We start from the raw sequence: 21260 nt of genomic DNA, 5'->3' as shown, positions 1-21260 counted from the left end.
TCATCAAAAGCACGGGGTGGCTCAGAGAGAGGCAAATATAGTGAGGGGACTTTAGTCCCGGTGGTATCATAATGGGCCTTCTAAAGGCCTAGGTGCGTCGTTAGGGTGCCACTCTACCTACCGACCTAATAAGTTTTGTATGTATTGGGTAATGTAGATATGAGCTTGAATTGTTTTTATGGTTTCTTTTCTACGAATCCAAATTTGTTTATAAAAAAAAAGCGAAGATATTCCTCAGTTGCCTTTCTTGTGAACTTTTGTGTAACTATTGAAGTTTTTTGATTGCATATCTTTGAAATTTTTAGTCCCTTTTTAATTCTATACATAAATTTGAGATTAAAGAAGACATGTGCTTTCCTTATCTATGAGTTGATGACCTTATCTACAATTCGCCACTTTCGTGCACAAACCAGTTAAATTTGACTATTTTTTAAAACACGTGAAAGTTTTTAATGAAAAGTTTTTGTCTGTGAAAAGTTCAAACTCTAAAGTGTCTAACTACAAGTATATACTGATAACTTTTGTGCGAAATTAACTCTCGTATGCTTTGAAAGCCCTACAAATTTTCATAAGATTAAAACAACAAATTTTTCGTTTTCTTCTTCGTTCTCGCCATCTTCGATGTCAGCAGAAAGAATTTCTTGTATTATTTTATTTTTGTAATCATCGTTTTCATTAGCAAAATCACCATCAGTTAGCCGGGTCAACAATTCAGCAATTATTTTTAATGAAATATTATCACACATTATTTTGGGAATAGTGGATGTGAGATAATATTTCATTAGTGCTCCTCATAAGTTGAAAGTGTCGTAGTAGTCGACATCATGTCCTGAGATAAAGGACATTTCCTGCAGAATATTGATCAACTTGAGCGATGATTGCTTCGCGCTGACACGTGGCAATTTCAGTAATTTTTCATTAATATTCAAATCCAACAAATCGACCAAATTGTTATTCAAATCTAATTGTGGCTTGTGTGTTTCCATAATGCCCGGCGAATAGCTGATAACATTGACCCCATTGCGACCCTCTACATTGGCCATTGACCGGAAGTACATATCACGTGCCTTCATGCAAGAGCACATCAATGCATTGTAAACGAATGGACGGATCATCAAACTCGATGTGATGTTGATAACCAATTTGGGGGTCTTCGAAAGTTGTGGTGCCGAAAGGAAGGCCTGATTGAGCGCAACTGGCGCGTAGAGATGTTCCTGTACGAAGGATAACCATTTGTCTGCCGGCTCAGGTTCCATCAATATATTAGTGGCCAAAACGCCCTCATTATGTATTATAAATGCGAGTTCGAAATCACAGCTGATATTGGTGTATTTTTGCAAGATAGCTGCGAGTAGTTGACCGAAGTAAACACCATTGGTCTCTTGCCACGCCTTAATGGGCCAGCAAATGACGTTAATATCACGTTCAAGGAATTCGATTTCTTTCTTCACTTCCTGCATGTTTTCTTCAGACACGTCGATGAGTATAGCCAATGAGCCGGCGCTATATTGGCGACACATTTCGATGGCCAACGACTTGCCCAAGCCATTGGAAACGCCACTTAGTATGAAGAATGTGCGCTTGCTTAAATCCTGTCTTTTTGAGGACATGATTAGTTTTTGTTGTGTTGTGTTTTTTTTTATTGCTATAAACACTTAGTTTCTTAGCACTTTCACTTCGCTTCACCACTAATTTTTATTTGTAAGTCCTTTGCGTATGAAATAATTTAAATTCAAACAAGATTTACTTTTTTTAAAGTCAATTAGTTGAGTTGTTCGACCACCTTAGACTGCACAGTTGAACTGAGAATGAACATAGCTCATCTCAGGCTTTTTAAAGTAGATATGGTAGGCGAGGCAGACAATCGAGTCAAAGGCGAATCAGCCATAGGCATAGGGGAATCGTGTTGCCGAGCAAATAATCTGAGCACGAAACCAGTGATAAGCAGCGCAAAGCTGATAAGCGTGTCGTAATTGGGTTGGAGACTGAGGTCCATATTTGTTCATTGATTGAGACACAGTGAAAGCCCTAATAGACGGGCGTTCCAAAAATTAGGTATACCTTCTAGTTGAAGTTCAACAATGGGTACTATTTCATATTTTTATCGAAATACTTGCAGTCTTCTTTCTCTTTGATTTTGTTTTAGGCAGGATTTATTAGTAGTATTCCAAACTTAAATCGAATTAAAAAAACATTACGGCGAAAAAGCTTATTTGAGTTTATGCTTGAATTTTGTAAGTCGCACCTTTCTGACAGTTCCTTAAGGGGATATCCCTCTTGAGCGAAAAATAACCCGGTGTTCGCTTATATGAGCTTTCACTGTTCCTTCATAACAGTTATGACAATATTTTTATGAGACGTGACGCGCTTGAAATTGTTTTCAATCAGTTTACATAATTTTGATTTTTTTCGCGGCAAATATACATATAGTACAATTATATGTAAGTATGTACATAATATATACTTATGTATATACATACATATATATTATTTATAATATACATATATATACCGAATTTAGATAGATAGATAGTAAAATTGAGGCTTTGCACTGCAATCTATGGTCTATTATGTCCTCCCCTATGTCACATATGGTCACATAGGTCCAGCAACCTGAACAATTCCAGGAGCCTGCTGGACGCGACTGAGGTGAAGTGATTCCTGTCCACTTCGATGGAACCCAGGGCCTTGAGCTTGTTTCTGCAAATTGCTGGGCAATCCAGAATCAGGTGTTCCGAAGTGTCCTATTCCATGTCGAACCGCAGAACCGGCAATTTGCGCAAGAGACTATGTCCATGTTAGACAAGTGCTTCCTGAGCATGCAGTGTCCAGTACAGAGCGCGACAAGGTGGCGGAATTTATTTCGGGGGAAGGTTGATCATTTCCTTAAACCTTGCAATATTGTACTCTCCCAGAAATAGCTTGGCATGTCGCATTGCTGCTGCCTGCTACAAATGCTGATCCCTCCCCAAACTTTTTTCCGTGTGGAGAAGCTCCTTTAAAGTGTGGGACCCCACTGCAATGCATGGTTGTGGCCCCTTCATCCTGGACACTGCCGCAAAGTGGGCTAGTTCGTCGTCCAGATCATTGCCGGCTACCACTTTATGCCCCGTCCCATCGAGCGTGGAATCTTTCCACTCCGCCTTACTACCGAGCTTCTTTGTAAAGTTAACCCTCTTCGTAACGCCGTCCCATAACATCCTTAGGTATATTTTGTTGTTTTACTCATTAAAAGCTTCTTTAACAAGGAACATATTTTCATCTGTGAAAGGGTCCTTTACTGGCCGTTAACCTAACCCTGTGCCACTCAAGAATCCACTTGCATTTTTAAGTCTAATTTGCCTCAATCATGTTGTTAGATGATGATCAGGCGGCAGACGGTAGGCTTTCATGTGAATATTATCTCTAATATATATATTGTTCTGTTCTGTTTTCTGAGGGGATTTCGGGTCTAGACACATTAGTTCTAAAAATGCGAGGACGACCTCTTCTCTTTCTGTCATAAACTATAGATGTTTCGGAAATACGATCGGTACAGAAACATTCTGGAAATAATTAATTTTTTTTAGTTTTAATTTCGCTTTTCAACACTTTTGTAAAGCAATCAAGGCTCTACGATTTTCTTTAGCTCCCCACTCCACTAAGGTACATAATTCTGTGCAAGGTATTCCCAACATACATACATAAAAGAAGCTTTGGTATAGGACATAGACCTCACTCACGTGCATCTATATATACATTATCGAGAAATCTTGAAAATACATTTAACTTGGGTTTTGTCAGCGTATAAGTGACTCATGCTCGTGTGCTCCCGCGAAGTGTTCAAATCAGTGAAAACCTTTTTTGCGATGCGTGTACTGTACCGTTATTACATTTCCTGTTGTGATTTTCTGATGGAACAAATAATAATATGTACATATGTATGTATGTAGTATGTTGATTAAAATGGTGCTCTTGGCTGCTTAAAGAAAATAATTAAAACGAGTGTCAATAGCATACTTGGAACTGTATGGGTTATTGTCTAGCTGTTGCTATGTGGTTTATACATAAATATTTTTAAGTCATAAGTACAGAAATATTTTTCTAATGATATACAGACAATTCTGTGAAATCTAGGCTTTGTTCTTTTTTATTCCAGTGATTGGGTATTTGTTTTCAAGTCAGACGTCGCCTTATCTACGCTTCGATTTCTTCCCCGAATTTTTCGTTAAGTGCATTATTTTCTAATTTTTCTTTTTAGGTTAAGTCCTTGACACATTTTTATATTTTTCATGGGACGTGCTTATTTTTTATATGATTGATTATATTTTGCTAATTTTCGCAAAGTTGGAGTCTGTTTATATATTTTGATTTCATATCTCAAAGTGCGCCAAATGTTATTTTTTCAATCAAGTAAACAATGTGACCCAAATAATTTAATTGAATACAAGTTTTCCAAATGTTTATTTCATGGTTTAGGTACAATTACTACTTATGTACCTTGATCGAGTTGTGCAAAGCTTCGTATATTTGTTTGTTGGTGTTAAGATCTTAAGATCTTGTTCCATGAAATATAAATTAATTTCGGATTGAGAATATTCTACATTTATGTAGTGTCTTTACAAACTTCTCCCTGTGAATATTTCTAAATATTTCATTTGTACATCTTTAAAATTTCTCAAGTGCCTTCAGTGAATTTTGGTTTCGGCTCATTTTTGGTGTGCCATCCGCTAGATTGTTGGTAATTTTCGACCTCAAATAAATAAACACACGTTTCGCAACTAGTAATGATGCGTTTGATGATTGTAGGCTCCTCATCTACGTTGTCAAGCATCTCTTTTGCGACCTCTACTTGACGACGTGTGAAAAAAGATTCAGATCTAACTGAAGGAATCTAGCATTGACACGCAATCTACTCTGAACATTAACCAATCGTCGTGTTGGACGATTTTCAAGCACAGTTTCTTTAACTTTTTCGATGTTATCGTCATTAACAGAAGGATGGACGACTCTCATGAAGCTAATTTTCGACGAGTTTCAAGTAGTTGTATTCCCCAAGAAACTTCTGCAACATTTTCAACAATTCCGTAGTCGCAATTGGAATTAGAAAAGCACAATTTCATGCAAACTTGTTGTTCAGTATTATTCCATGGTAAAATAGTTGTATGGGATATACATACATATATGATATAGTTGTCCGATTTCGACAAATAATCAAAAGAATATAAAATTCACTTATGTATTAATTTTCATTGGAATATCTCGCAAGCTGACAATATATTTTCGACCCATATTGATCACATATGCGACTTTAAAAAATAACGACCCGCTTTAATGAATATATACCCATATGTATGAAGAATGTGTAAAACTTTTAAATTTGAAAATGATAACCTTTTAGCTTTAAAAGCCAATCGCTTCAAGATTACTTTTCACTCATTCATGCACATGTGTATGTACGTGTATAAGTATGTATGTAGTGCAATCAACGCGCTTACTCAATAACTCTCAAAGCATTGACCGTTTACAACACCGCGGCCCCCTTTTGCTATAGATACCTATACTCGTGTGTGCTATGATTCAGCTTGGTTTGGCAGCTGCGCTTTGGAGTGAGATTCGTGAATTTTATTGCTGTTGGTGAAGTACCAAAACGAAGGTCAACCGCTAAACTCATTGTAGCGTAAAACAGCTGGCAGAGAAGGCAAACATTTTTCAAATTTGTGCAACAAGTTGTAATATTTTGACAATCATCACTTGTCTCAATAAGTGCAGTTCAAAAAATTTCACACCAAACAGTCACAAAAACATATAAACACAAAATAAATTACAAGCAAGAAAAATCAAGCGAAAATGGTTTTGGATTTGGAAAAACGTACTTATCTATTTGTAACAGGCGCATCACGTGGCATTGGACAGCGTATGTCCATTGAAGTTGCAGCCAAATTGAAGCCGGGTTCTATAATCGTGCTGTTGGCACGTAGCGAACAAGGTTTGTTAAACACAAAAGAAAGCATCGAGGCATTGGGTAATAATGTGAAAGTGTATACCTACTCGACCGATCTGAGTCTCGTCACAGCAACGCAATTCCGCGAACTGTTGGAGAAGTCATTGAAAGGAGTAAAAATAAGCGACTTTGAACGTGCATTTATCATACACAATGCTGGTACAGTGGGTGATGTGTCGAAAAGTGCCGTGGACGTGTCCGACGCCAATGTTTGGCAACAATATTATTATGTGAATGTTTTCTCTGTGATCTCGCTGAATTGTGAGTTTTTCCGTGTTTTTAGCGGTACACCCAAAGTGGTGGTGAACATAACATCAAAATGTGGCATTGAACCATTTGCATCGATGAGTTTCTATTGTTCCGGCAAGGCAGCTAGAGAGATGTATTTCCGTGTTCTCGCCACCGAACAAGCATTGGATAATGTGGTTGTATTGAATTATGCGCCAGGTGCAATTGATACGGAAATGACGGAGCAGGTTCAGCGAGAATCAACCAATAAAGAATTGGTTGGTCTTTTCAAAAAGCAACGAGATAACAAAACAATGTTAACTCCAGAACAAACAACGGCAAAATTCCTACAGGTGCTACAGGAGCAAAAATTCAAAACCGGTGATCATGTGGACTACTATGATGAGTGAGAGAACACAATTCAAATATGCAAAATCACAATATAATGCAGGAAAGTGCTACTTAGGCCAGTCTCAAATTTTAGCAAACATTTACATTTAGCTTTAAATAATTGTGCAAAATATTTACAATAATTCGGGTGTACATAAATTATAAATAAATATAATGAAAAGCATTTTCGGAACTTAATATAAATTTGTTTTATTTATCAAAACAATTATGTTTATAATAGTTTAGTTTCAAGGATTTTCTTTTAGTCAACTATCGTTACTTATTTCATTAATTATTTTTATTCTTAAATATGCTTATTAGTGTTTTAGTAAACGTGTCCTATGTTACCACACATACGATTTTGTGCGCTTACTTGTAAACTAATTTATATAATTTCCATTCATTTTCGCAAATATGCACCAGTTTAAAAGAAATCTGAGGCACGCAATCGTTTTGTAGGAATTTTCAGCAAATCATCGGTTAGTGTTGATTTGCCACTACTAATCTGTTTCGGCGTGCTTGGCGCGGAGTTGGTGCCAGCGCTACCTGATGGTGTTTTACGGGAATTCGCGGCTTTTGACATTGGTGAGGCCCTGTGCATAGCTTTGCCTGGTGTACGTTGCGGTGTGGGCATAAGCGGTGTTGTATTTAAACCTAATTTGGAAGTGGCTAGTCGTCTTGCTGCCGGTGACATTGATGCCAATCGTTCCATATTTGAACGTATGAATGGTGAATTAATATTCTTACGTGCTGTATCAGCGGCCCTTTGCTTTTGCGCACGCATCTTTTCACCAACTTTTTCGGCCAAAGCCAAAGCAATATTTTCACGTCGTGAATTTTCAGTGATTGTGAAAGCAGGTCCCACATTTGGGCGTACTGGTGTGTCAGAACCATCAAGCCGAAAGGGTGTACCTTCGATTTCACCCCACGTCATGAGTGGAGAAAATGCTTCACCTGGACGTGGCGAAGGGGTTTTCACTAGATTGAAACCACGTATTTGTGGACCTTCACTCTCGTTTCCGGGTGTTATGACGTTGCCATCTAAGCCAATTTTATTCATAAGCGCTTGTGATTGGGATTTAACTAATTCGCTGTTTGCCTTTTGATTGGGTGTTTCAGCGAAGGGATTTGAATTGAGGCGTGTAGCGTTGTGCTTTATTATTTCGCGCCGTTTTGCAGCTTCCACACGTTCTCTTTCGGTAAGTTCGACACCATCAGGGATGTACATAATGGAGTTTTTATTTGTGTACGACCAAGTTTCAATCTGAAATAATAGAAAATTGTAAAAAAATATTATATAAGCTATATGATCGTAAATACATGCTTTACCTTTCTCAAAGGATCGGGTTCTTCAAACTGTTTTTCAATTGACGGCAAAGTTAAAGCGCGTGCTAATTTATCTGCTGACAGCTTTTCTTCATTATATAGCACTGCAAACTTTTGTCGCAATTTCTCGTCAGCAGTATCTATGATTTCTTGGAAACTATAATTGTCCTCGCTGGTGTAATGCTGTAAAAATGAATCCAATGAATGTTTGTCTGATATAGATTTATTTCCGTCGTCTATTCTTGATGTTTTAGAAGAAATAGATAGAGTGGATTTGGGTGTGTCTGAAACATCATTGCTATCATGTCGCGGTGTCACAATTCCATTCGCACTTGCTGGTGTCTCAAAAGTAGCTGGAGACATTGCTGTAAATTAATATAAAATAAGTTATAGAATATATATATATATATATATGCGGAAGATTTTTACATACAGCTCCTGTCGGTCGGTCTGCGACCACTGTATTTGGCACGTATCGCTTCCATTTGTACATAGTCTTTTCGCTCCATCGCATCCAAGTAGTCATTCTGTGCACGCAATTTATCCAAATGTGGAAAGAAATCCCGTTGAATAATTTTAGAAAGCTCTTCGATGTACATTTCTTCTGTGAGTATTTTTTGTTTAGTTTTTTTGCGCACTGCTCCGGACAGAGGAACTTTGAAGTCTTGCAAACTCTTGTCACGTTCCTTAAGTTTCACAAGCGCTTGACTTCCAGGTGTGTTTGGCGTAGATGGTTCACTCATTTTATTTATTTTTTATTTTTTAGGAATAGAATTACTGCCAAAAATTATGCGTATTTCACAAACAAACGTTTAAGTAGTAAAATGTTGGATGATAGTAGCAGCAGCTGATTTTGGTATTTTCAGTGCTGCCAAGTTCGCGCTATCTCATGGGTGGGAATAGAAATTATTGTGGATCGTATATTGTTGTTGTATAAATTGGCGGAAATAGTCGTGAATTTTTCAATGCTTGCTTTCACGGTTAATAAATTTTATATTTTGGTATTCAAGTTAAAATATGTAAATAAAAGTGTTATGTTGTAAATAGGTGCTATACTGTTTACTTAGCAACATCCGAAATACAAAAATGTAAGTGATTTCTAACAATTTATAACATTCTTTTAGAATTGCATAAATTCATAGAAGTAGACGTAGACTTCAAATTAGCAGAAATAAGGTTTGCAATTATATATGTGTCTACAGATATGATGATAAGTTATTATATACAATTTTTCTTTGTTGAAGTTTTGAGTAAACTTACCTACTTATGTCCCAAATACAAGTTATTTTTTAATTTAAAATATTAGGAAGGAAACTTTATATCGACTTAGAAGTAAAAAAAAAAAATTTAATCTAAAAATCTCAAGTCAAAGTGTCAGATATTTAAAAAAAAGCCAGTAGACTTTATATTTGTTGAAATTTCTACTTTTTGGTATATGAAATATATACATTACTACTCAGAAAATGAGAAAAAAGGCCGCATTTTAACCGTGTCTGTCTGTCTGTCTTTATATACGGCAAATAGTCCCACGATTTTTTAAATTAATTTTTCAGAAGTCTTTTTCTCTCCAAGAACTTCATCTATCGGAACAGCCAATATCGGGCCAATAAGGCATATATGTACATAGCTGTCATACAAACTAACCAACTCAAATCAATGCTTTTTTTTTTGTAAAGATATCTTCACGAAATTTGGAGGATATTATTGTCCAAGTTAATACCACAATCTTCGAACATATTGTTTGGATCTAACGACTATAGCATATAGCTGTCATACAAAATTACCGATCAAAATCAAGATAAAGATCATTTTATAGTCTTTAATGGTAAAGCAAATGCACCTGTGAAGGATATTATAGTTTCGGTGCAGCCGAAGTTAATTTTTTCTTGTTTTTGTTTTCAAATAGGTTGCATTCCAAATTTCTCAGCAATGAACAGCGGTCGAATTTTGCTAGCGAAGTAGAATATTTTTATAAAAATTAGATATACTTTTTCCTTTCAACCACCAAAGGTATTTTCAAAAGCAAGGCTAATGTGAGATATGTTTAAAAAGTAAAGATGTTTTTTTTTTTATTTAAATAAGTGGATAAAATTGCTTAGTTTAATCCATTCAGATGGGTTTCGAGTTGAAAATGAGAAGCTTCTGGAAAATAGAGTTATCCTCACCTTCTTTGATGTTGTACGAATATGAGTACTACTTTGAATATGAGTTAACGCACTAAGCCGTGGAAACGAACACAAAGCCTTTCATAAACATAATACAGCTGTTGTTGGTCGTAAAACATGAAGTTCAAAATAGAAAAAAGAGTAGTAGGTTTTCCCGAAAGTTCTAATAGTGTTATTTTTAGAATTATCGGAAACGTTTGAGGAACAGTATTTGGCACAGTGATAATGACAAACGTCTATCTGCCGCTTTCTCTTCTTAATGGGTTACATCCACTCGTAAATTTCACAAAAAAAAAAACGATTTGCACCTGATCCTACAAAATGTTTCCAAAATACGAACGATATTTATAAACAAGAATTTTTTAACTTAGTATAATCGGTTTCCAAACACTAAATACGTTTTTATCGAAACGTTCGATGTAAAACTTCAACACGACTTTAGTTTAGATATCTTCGTCAGATAATAATTGAAGGAATATGATTTTTCGTATTAATTTTTATTTTTCTGGCACTCGATGTGTAAATTTTTTCACAAGATACTTTCTTTGGAAAACCAAAATTCAAAATAATTTTAAGCAGAAATATTTTTCTGACTACCAGCCACATTTTTTCGGAAGTCTTCCTGGCCATCGATTAAATCAAGCGAACCCAAAATTTTTCCTAATGAGTCTCCGATTATTAAAAAAAAATAAAAAAATGCCTCTTCACAGTGGCGTAGCTACAACTTCGGGCGCCCGGGGCCAAGAATGTTCTGCCGTCCCCCTTTATCTACCTACCTACAAGTTTCATGAGGTAGTTCGAACAAAAGTGAATTTTTACAAAATGTCTTCGAGTTCCAAAATTCTTACAATACGGTTTTTGAGGAAATTGATAGTAAATTTACAAGACATCTTATTAAAAGCCATAGAAAAAACCCATTTTCGCCCTATATCTTGTGCACTTTTGACACGATTTTCAGGAATTTTTGCCCGAATTGGAGTTTTTAAATACCATTTTTGAAAATTTGGAGAAATAAAAGTATTTGTTACATTCAAAGCATAGAGTAACTGTGAGAGTGTCACGTCGCGAAGATCGTTTTTCCGCCCCCCCAAGACGTTGCGCCCGCGGCGTTTTTTCAAAAAAAAGTATCTTTTCTGACTTGCAAATGGATATAACCCTTAAACTTAACGCTTTATAAGAAGACCTCGAACAAAGCAACAACTAAATTAGCTACCAACATCTAAGCTATCATATAATCAGCTGCAATTCGAAATAAAGCAATCTGATTTATATATTAAGCTGTTTCATCGAAACCGAAATTAAGTATTAAAATATTTATGTACTCCGTTTTATGAGTATCCAGTCGAAGAATGTCAAAATTGCTACTCCAAACACTTCCATATTTAGTTGAATATACCGAAAAGTTTAGTCGTAAAACTTTCAATACCGCAATATCGAAAATATTTTGTCAACTCCAACAACAACAAAGCCACTTACTGATCTCCGCAGCAAACAGGAAGGAAAATTTGTATGAGTTCCGCCAGCAGGGCAAGCAAACAAAAACATACGAGCATCCAAACGCATCACAAATCTGTTAACAGTTGGCAATAATATTCTCATAACTTCTGGTGTCCCTTTTATGTGTCTTTCTTTCATTTCATTGCTATTTTGAGTCGAACGGAGCGACAGTATTGTGCCCGGCATTTCCAATTGGAAGCAACTGAGGGCGGCAAGTCACACACGCGATCAAATGCAGTTGTATGAATATGTATGTGTGTATTTGTGTATGTGCGCGGAGTTGCTTTTATTGTTTGCATATGCCTATGAATAGGAAACAAGAGAAAAACATTTCATTCACGTCATCGATGGCATTAATTTTCGAACATTTCATCACTCTCAAAGCTGCAACAAAGAGGCAGGATCGAGCCAATGAAGTTACCTTATGGTTTAAGAGTTAATGTTGCAGCATGCAACATATGAAAGGGCAGTGCATATACCATACACATATGAAGACTGCATTTGTATGACACCCAGAGGCGCAACTGCAGTTGTTGGTGCCTGCGAGCAGCAGCCAGAGCGCCTCCACTTTTAATTGCTTTTAACTTCCTATTGCAAGCCCAAATAGACTTGCACTGCCAAGCGTATTGGATGTGATTATAAATTTTCGATGGCTGCTGCTGTTTGCTTGAATTTGAATTACGCGCTCAATTTCCGATGAATTAAACCGCAACATTGCCGCGCCTTGCCGGGTGTTGTGACAATGATGTTGAAGCCAGCCGCCAAGTATAACCGAAAGTGAGCAACCAGAAGTAGTTGTAGTTGGTTTTGTTGTGGTTGTGTGCTGGCGCATGCCATTATGCGTGGCGCGCTAATTGATGAGCTAAAGTAAATGAACGGTGGCCGCAATTTGTTGTGCATTCTTTGATTCCTATGGTAGCGCATGCAACAAGTACATTGATAAATTGTTAAAACAAACGGCATAAATATTAAGTATATGCCGAGTGTGTGAGTGTTTGTGCGAAATAAATGTTGCTGAAATTGTCAGCAGCAATGATGCGACGCACCAGCAACACTTTATAAAAAACGAAACAATAAATAAATACCCGCCACACACACAAGCCTACTTACGCACATAGCTGCCGACTACTTAGAGGCTTAAAATGTGTCCATTTTTCGCTATAAAAATGCATAAATTTCGTAATTTGCTGTTCACGCCTCGTAAAAAAATGCCATTTAACTTTGTTGTAAGTAGCTGTGACAGTAGTTACAACATTTATCAGTGGTTGTCACAAAGGGGTGCCACACATACATTCACAAATACACATGCCGCATATATATGTATGATGCAAAATCGAATGCAGCGTCCACACTTGGCGAACGCTGTCAACGCTTAGCAGGAGGCAAGTGCAAAACGAGAGATTGCTTGAAATGTGGCACAATCGGGTCGATGGCAAAAGATCATTGTTTTTTCTTGTACTCAAATTGTGTTGAAATTATCTAAGTGTTTTCAAAGGTTTTTGTACAATCTTGGCAATAATAGTGAACGGAGTATATTATAACGCAAGCTTGGAATGAAAGGTTGTTTTTCGCTGTAAATTAGAAAAGATGATTACTTTTCGATCTTTTTATCGTTGGGAAGATTCCCTAATGTTCTGCTCACCGAAGTGTTCTCTCAATAAATCCATTGAATGATGCGATGTGTGGGAAGTGGCATCGTCTTGTTGAAACCAACTGTTGCCGAGATCAATATCTTCAATTCCGAGATCAGTATTTCAATTTCAGGCATCCAATAGTCGGTTTATGGGGCGATAACGGTTGCCATTTATGGTTACGTTCTCATCGGCAAGTTTGTTTGTTTAAATACTCATTGAGCCAAAAATGGGCCTTATCGCTGAACAAAATTTGGCTCGAAAACGTCGGTTCTTCTTGGAACTATTCAAGAGCACATAGCGAATGAGGGATTTTGGACGCTTAAAATTTAACATCTCGACGCAAAATGCGCTAAGTCGTTCCATACGTTAGTCCAAGTTGCTGCGAACGGCGCCGAATCGACTTTCCACGGTCTTCGTGTACACTCTCACCTACGGCTACTATATTCCCTTCACTGCGTTCTGTATGAAGTCTACTCGGTCGAATATTATCCAATAATTAATGCGGGATCTCAAGATGGGTGATTGTGCTCCGAATAGCACGCTCAGTAGGCCGATTATGTTGACCATAAGTTGAGCGAAGCGCCCGAAACACATTCTTTACAGAACGTAAGTCTTTGTAATAAAGTTGAACGATTTGTAGACGATGTTCAAGCGTGAGTCTTTCCATGATGAAATGACAAACAATACTGAACAAAAGTAACATAACAGCTTGACACGCGTCACACGGGATCTGTCAAAAAAGAAGGTTCATGAATTCTATCACTAATTGGACCCGTTATTTCATGGGATTTCATGCGTTTCATTACCGGTATTACAAACTTCGTGGCAAGCTTAATATAACTCGGCCAGGGTATAATTAAATTATATGGAAACTGCCTAATAGAGTGTTAAGCTCTTCTTTCTTGCCTATTACCTTTTTCTCGCCTCGTATCCTTTCCTTGCCCCTCCGAAATTAACTACCGTTTTTCCGCTTGGTATTGCAGGCGTAATTGGGTTTAAAAAAAACAAAACAGGGTGCTCAGAAAGTGCACATCTGGGCCCTAATAATATGTGCTTTTTTTAACACTGCATTGGTTCTGGACCTTATAATCCATAATTTTGTTCTATTAATAATCACCGAACCTGGCTTTGCAATGGCAACACTTTTGATGCTTTATCATATTCTTTCGTTCGTCTGCTGTGGTTATTTTTAATAATAGGTCATATCTTCCGAGGTCCTGTTCGTTATTATATATATTCAGGATTCCAATAGGGCAAACCCTCTTTCTCATCTTGCCTCCTACTGATTCGTGGCAGATTCTGCTTCTTAAACTCATAAGAAACAGATCCTGGAGAATTAGTGGTATGTAAAATACAATAATTATACTCGTTTCCTTAAAAACCGCACTAGAAATCAATCATTGAAACCTTGACTTCTTTTTCAAAACACATTAAACTTGGCACGATTGAAATATGACTTGTACCGATTAATCCAACATTAACCGTATATCGAAAATCAAAAATGTTGCCGCATAAAAAGGTGTCTTAAAAGCGACCTCAAGTACTAGAGTTCAAAGGCGTTTCCTTTTCTATTGAGTAACTGTTGCATAGCTACTCAAGTACTTCTTGTACAAGCGTGGGCGTGTCTAACACATTGACTTGTGCAGACGCCTATTTACATTGTTGTAGCAATCACACATATGCAAACATTGTTTAGTAGGTGTGTAAGTATGTATATGTGCTGGCAATACTTTGTGTTTACAATGTTTCTTCCATAAGGCAATCGTATTCTTTGCACACGCGTATTGAACCACAAAACCATGAAGGCACGCATGATCTCCTCCCGACCGCAGCGTCCCTGAAATAGTATAAGCGTGTTGTCGCTTTGCTTAAAAGGGGTGCCACGCTCGACTCAACGACATTAAAGATTGCACAGCCACTTGAACTTGAAATAGAAACAAATTCACTTTTTGTGTATTGTCTCCTGTCAAAAAATACGATGATCGAAGAAAATTTATGGGTGTTACTAAAACGAGCTATTCGATAAGATTTTATATAGAGATTTAACAATTAGAAACTAGAAACCTTAAGCTCGGGAATTAAGATAATATTGAAATAATGATATAATTAAAATAATTGTGATAATTTACCGTTTGCACTATGAAAGAAGTTTGTTCTAGTTTGCGCTGTGTTATTGGAATTTGTTTGATCAGAGAGCTTGAGTAGAGGATTGTATAGTTTTTTTCCTACCTACTTATTTAAGTATCATATTTATGGGATTGGAAAACTTAGGTGGTAATAGTCACTTTAGAACAAACAGAACAGATTTTCTTAGTCTTGGAAAATACTTGTGTAAGCAGGATCGATATACATCATCTCTACGTCGATTTTAAAGCCGCCTTCGACAACACGCAAAGGAACTCCTTCTAAGCCGCTAGGTCTGAACTTGGCAATACCAAATCTCCATCAAGATCGAGAAGGACCCCTCCGAGCCGTTCGATACCAAACGAGGTTTCAGACAAGCAGACTCCCTATCGTGTGACTTCTTCAATCTTTTCAATCGGTTGCGCTGGCAAGGTCATGTTGTCTGGATGGAAAAGAAGACTCCAGAGGAAGGAGAAGACCACCACTTCGATGAAGAAATCAAGTTTAGAAACGATGCCAAATAGCGAAAAGAAGAAATGACTGACGCGCTGTTGTTAACTCGGCTATAACCATGTAAGCGGCGTCTGTAATTAAAAAAAAAAATAATTCTCAAGGTAGACCTAAAACGAATAGATTTAGAAAAAAATTGAGTCCGGTTATACAAAAAAGTATGAAGCTTGTGTGAATTCAAGGGTTTTGTGACTTCAATTTGGTTTAAGTACTATGCTAATAGTAATTAATTTATCTGCTGAAATATGTAATTAAACAGAAGTTGTAAAAAATTTTGAAAAATCTTAAGCCAAACCGGGATCTGTCATCATTTCTTTAAACGATCGTTTATGTACTCTTCGCTAACGCCCAATAAATTGGTTCTTTAACTATATTCGTACGGTTTGCCAAGACATCCGAATAATCCGAACTTGCGTTGGAGGCTCCATCTTGTCTTTGTGCTTCTTTTTCAATAAATTTTGTTCACTTGAAGAGTAAACAACAATAATTTTTTCACTCAAATATATCGAATTTTGTGCTTGCCGCCTCACCCGCCTTATAGCCCAAACTTTGACAAATCTGACTACCATTTGTTTTGGTCAAGGCGTATCATAAATTGGCTTGATTCATTATTGACCACAGCGCAGTTCTCTTGGGATATAATTCCCAAATTTTTTGAAAGATGGGAGCTGCTATAGCTTTAGATGGACAGCACTTTGAATATTAAAAATAATTGAAGAAACGACTGTATATCAACCTCATCTTATAAAATAAAAAATTTTCATTAACATAATGCCTTCAAATTTCAATGGAATGTGAAATTAGCTATCCAAGAATTGACACCGGTGCATCACAAAAACAACTCCACGACAACATGTAAATTTAAACTCCTTCACTCAAATCCGTTATGCAGATAATCACAAAAATGGGTCACTGCTAAACGTCAAAAAGAGCAATGTGACACCGGTGCTGGCTGTAAAACCATCAACCAGAAGGTAATTTTTGGGTAAAGACCGGCGTACAGACTCGAAGATTTACTGCTTACAAGTTCAATTCACTTAGAATCGATAAACCATTCAAAATTTGCCGAAAGACCTACCGCACGCATGTTGCTGTGCAGTGGCAGTTCAGCGGTGCGGCGGCGGTTGTGGCACGATCGGTTCATAGATGAGTTTCACAGGACTGCCGAGCCACAGTGACAAACGTAACAACACCAGCGCCAACTAAAACAACAATACATAATAACGGTGACATCTTGAAGTGATAGGGGAAATGTGTGATGGCAAGTTTGTAAGTGTGTGTGTGTGGATAAAACGTGTGGCGTAACTCAAGTGGCTCAAGTGATCTGTGGCACTTGAAAGATGCTACACGTAGTCAAGCGAAAGTAGACTTTGTGATTTTGTGATTTTAGTTTCATTTCGTTTTCGTTTTTTTTGTCATCAGATCTTTGTTTTGGCATTTTCGAATATGATACCAAAGCGTTATTTGTGTGACAAATGAGACGAGGTAAAACAAACAAATCTGTTTACACTCGAATTGCGATTTATGGCTAACTAGTATATGGAATCACTTTTAGTTCGCCATTCAGCGTTTGTCTGTTGCAGTAAGAGATTACATATATATACTTGTACATGTATGTGTGTGTCACTCTTTACTTTGGCACTTATTTTGTTTTTCCAAGCCATTTGACTAATTTCAGCGGATATGAGGATATTCGTTTTTCGACTTTTCGACTCTAAATTTTTTGCCGACAAACGCAGTCGAAGATCAGTAGGAAGCTAAGGTAATAAATAATTTTCTTTGTTGTTTTTGGCGAGTAGCACAAACTATGTAACTTCTTAAGTCTTTAGAAATTGCAGTTTCCAGCTGTTGCCCTTAAAATATATATATTTTTTATGGAAAGAAATATAATAATTAACCCGAGTTTAAAGGTTGAACTTTTTATCATTAGTTCCATTATTTCAAAATGCATGGTATATAAGTATGTACATATACATATGCATGAGTTTATGCTCCGAAAATATTGTTCACCTTATTTAAATATGTATATTACTTTATTTGTGTTCTCTCTTGTCTATGTTTCAAGAATTGCCGTTACTAATGATTTAGCTGTCATTTTCCGAAATGTCACGCCAGCACAAGGTTTATGCGCTTTGAATTTTTCGGAAGCAATGTATATAATCGCATTTCACGTGTAGTCAATCATTTTTGTGATTTTTGACTAAATATAATTTTCAAAAATACATATATTTTTCAACATCATTTAATTTTCAAAAACCTATTTTTGCTTACGGCAGATATGTATCTGCTTGATGTTTTAAATAAAAAATACTAAATGCGATACAGATCTTCATGAAGCTCTAAATTTTTTCAGAAAACAAAGCACTAACACAATTTTACAAAAAAAAAAACTTTTTTATTCTTTAGAAGGCCCAATCTTAAGATCTGTCCACCTTTGCTGTTTAGAAAATTATTTAATCTATAACTACTTTCAATATTTGAACGTGTTTTTTAACATGTAAAATAGTCTTATTCAAAGTATTGCCCATCTGAAGCTGTAACATTTGCCATCCTTCTGGCAATTTGTGCACTCCATCCCAAAAGATGAATCGACTTAGCGTCTAGGTATGAAACAAGCTAATTTTTGATACCGTGTTCTGAAGTGAACCATATTCGAGTGAGGGCGTTTTGAATCAACCAGAATAGATTCGGATATTCAAAAAAGACCAGAATATAAAGCGGGTGAGACAAAACTTTCCAGCCGCTGTTTTTAGTTTTTAACTAGTCTTGCAAGATCAGGCCGAGCGTTGGCATGAAGAAAAATTATTATTAACTAGGCATAATATCGGTAGTGTTCACTATTAATGATTTTACCCGGTTTTAGAAGCTCATAATAGAGCATGCCCTTCTGATCTGACCAAATACAGAGCACTATCTTGTCGTCATAGATATTCGGCTTTGACGTTGATTTGGCTAGTAGCCAAGTTTAACTTATGAATTATTTAGGGTTGTCGTAACAGACCTAATTTTCATCACCAGTCATATCTCGTTGCAAAAACGACTTTTTCGCCTTTCAAAGTCTTCTTCTTCTTGTTTATTGGCGTAGACTTCGCTTATGCGTTATAGCCGAGTTAACAACACCGCATCAGTCGTTTCTTCTTTTTGCAAGGTGCCGCCAATTGGAGGGCCCAACGACCTCTTTTCCAATTGTTCTTTCCAACGGAGAGAAGGTCTTCCTCTTTCTCTGCTTCCCCCGGCGGGTACTGCGTCAAATACTCTGAGAGCTGGAGTGTTTTCGTCCATTCGGACGATATGATCTAGCAAGCGTAGCCGCTGTCTTTTAATTCGCTGAACTATGCCAATGTCGCAGTATAACTCGTACAATTCATCGTTCCATCGACTGTCGTATTCGCTGTTGCCGATGTGCGAAAGACCATAAATCCTCGCAGAACTATTCTCTCGAAACGCCGACTTATCAGATGTTGTCGTCGTCAAAGCCTTTGTACCATATAGCGAGACGTGATTAATGAGTGACTTGTAGAATTTGGTACTTTGTTCGTCGAGAGAGGATTTTACTTTTCAATTGCCTACTCAGTCCAAAGTAGCACCTGTTGGCAAGAGTTATTCTGTCTTGGATTCCGAGCCTGAAGTTGTTGTTGGTGTTAATGATGACAGGAGATATTTCGTCTTACCAAACCCATTTGCTTCGACTCCTTATCCTGTCTGGAGAAAGCAGAACTAACGGCGCGAGTGTTGAGGCCAATGATATACATAAATATCATCGGTGTAGGCGTCTCTTGGCTTCAATTTATATGACACCTAATTTTTGTGCTTTCCAATGTATTCAGTTGCTTTTAAGCGTTTTCAAATGCCTGCTTGAGTAACTCCGAAGGATACTGCGAGCTTCTAATATGTGCACTAATATTGCATTAGTTTATCAGGCCCAGGTTTTGCAGAGAAAGAATTCTCTATAATTTAACTGTCTTAACTAAATGTTCAAACTATTCTTAGCAGTGCCGTCTGGCCTAGAAATGTATTTAAATTGGATTATTAGAGAGCATTATACAGAAATTAATATTTGTCCCTGACTTATTCAATCACACTTTTAACATGCATTTTTCTTACTCCAAAGTACCACAACCCGCATACTCAAGTGTGAACAGAAAAATATACATACTACCATTTAACTTGGACATATATACATACATACATATATGCACTTGTATCTGAATATACAATCTTCTTTTTTCCCTTTCCATAAGAAACCATTTAATTATTCCACTTCCTACATACTGTAAGTAAATATTTGTTTATCTTCCGCATTTTCCGTCTGCCTAATACAACTCGCTTCTTTTTTTATTGAAAACAATTCATAGGTATTTTTTGGTCTCTAGCATTAGTATGTAATTGTTGCACATGGCGCACCTGCAGCCCAGCCAATGCGGATTTTATGTCTGTGTTTCTTTCATTATAATTATAAACAATGGGAGAAAAGGTAAACTTTGTAATGAAAATAGCCATAAATTTGGTTGCGTTTAAGAATTTTTCGTTCGCTTCAAGTGCAAAGCACCAATAGTGATTGCTTATGCAGCCATTTTTGGTAATACGCATAGTATGAAGGCATGTGTATATTTCTTTTAAAACAAGATGGTGGACCCAGAATTCGAAATTATTTGGAAATTTTGAGATTAAAAAAAACATAGCTTATTTAAATAAAACCTTTAAGAATTATGTTTCAACAAATGCAGGATGACTTTTTTCACAAAAATATTTTTTTTTTTAAGAAAAATTATTTTTTTTGTACGATTCTATCAAAGACAAACTTAAGCAGACCTCAACTTTTGCGTGTGGCTCTTCTACTTCCATTTCATAATAATATTTTCGATGGTCGACTGCCGCAGCAGAGTTCGAAAAGTTCATGATGATCCTTTAGAGAATTCAGAGAAGTTATAGAAAAACCTACAGCCTATACCAACCCTTTCGTAAAATCGGTTAATTGTTTTCACACGGCTTAAAACCGTGTTCAGATTGGATAGATAGTTTTAAACTGACTTGACTTGTAGAATTTGGTCTATGTTCATCGACAAAGGTCTTTACTTCTCAACTGACTACTCAGTCCGAAGAAGTACCTGTTGGCGAGACTTATTTTGCGTAGGATTTCACTGCTTGCTGGACGCAGTTTATTAGGTCGAATATTATCCAATAATGAATGCTGAATCTCAAGTTGGATGATGGTGTTGCGAATAGTACACTCAATAGGCCGATTATGTTGACCATAACTAGAGCAAAGCCCGACAACACACACTCTTTACAGAACGTGAATTTTTGTAATAAAGTTGAACAATTTGTAAGTCTTTCCATGTCACTACTCACTCGTGATCTGTCAAAAAAAGGTTATTGTAAAAAGTACGTCTACTTGGATCA

At 36.8% G+C, this 21260-nt stretch overlaps 4 protein-coding genes across 4 annotated transcripts in view; 2 read left to right on the top strand and 2 right to left on the bottom strand.

The window, feature by feature from the left end:
• The window catches only part of LOC105222775 (uncharacterized), a 112649-nt gene that overhangs the window by 40277 nt on the left and 51112 nt on the right, over positions 1–21260 (top strand). The window lies entirely within an intron of this gene.
• On the bottom strand, positions 588–1818 carry LOC105222791 (sepiapterin reductase). The gene has a single exon (XM_011200265.4). The coding sequence runs from the start codon at positions 1608–1610 to the stop codon at positions 792–794; it is 819 nt and encodes a 272-aa protein (XP_011198567.2). The 5' UTR covers positions 1611–1818; the 3' UTR covers positions 588–791.
• LOC105222790 (sepiapterin reductase) lies at positions 5532–6805 on the top strand. The gene has a single exon (XM_011200263.4). The coding sequence runs from the start codon at positions 5830–5832 to the stop codon at positions 6619–6621; it is 792 nt and encodes a 263-aa protein (XP_011198565.2). The 5' UTR covers positions 5532–5829; the 3' UTR covers positions 6622–6805.
• LOC105222789 (splicing factor ESS-2 homolog) lies at positions 6938–8773 on the bottom strand. The gene is made up of 3 exons (XM_011200262.4): positions 8361–8773; positions 7931–8292; positions 6938–7865 (listed from the first exon to the last, which is right to left on the bottom strand). Exons 1-3 carry the CDS (start codon positions 8668–8670, stop codon positions 7026–7028), a joined length of 1512 nt encoding a protein of 503 aa, XP_011198564.2. The 5' UTR covers positions 8671–8773; the 3' UTR covers positions 6938–7025.

This window comes from Bactrocera dorsalis, chromosome 4 (assembly GCF_023373825.1).
Source record: "Bactrocera dorsalis isolate Fly_Bdor chromosome 4, ASM2337382v1, whole genome shotgun sequence".
NCBI lineage: Eukaryota > Metazoa > Arthropoda > Insecta > Diptera > Tephritidae > Bactrocera > Bactrocera dorsalis.
This window is presented reverse-complemented; position numbering and strand designations above follow the sequence as displayed.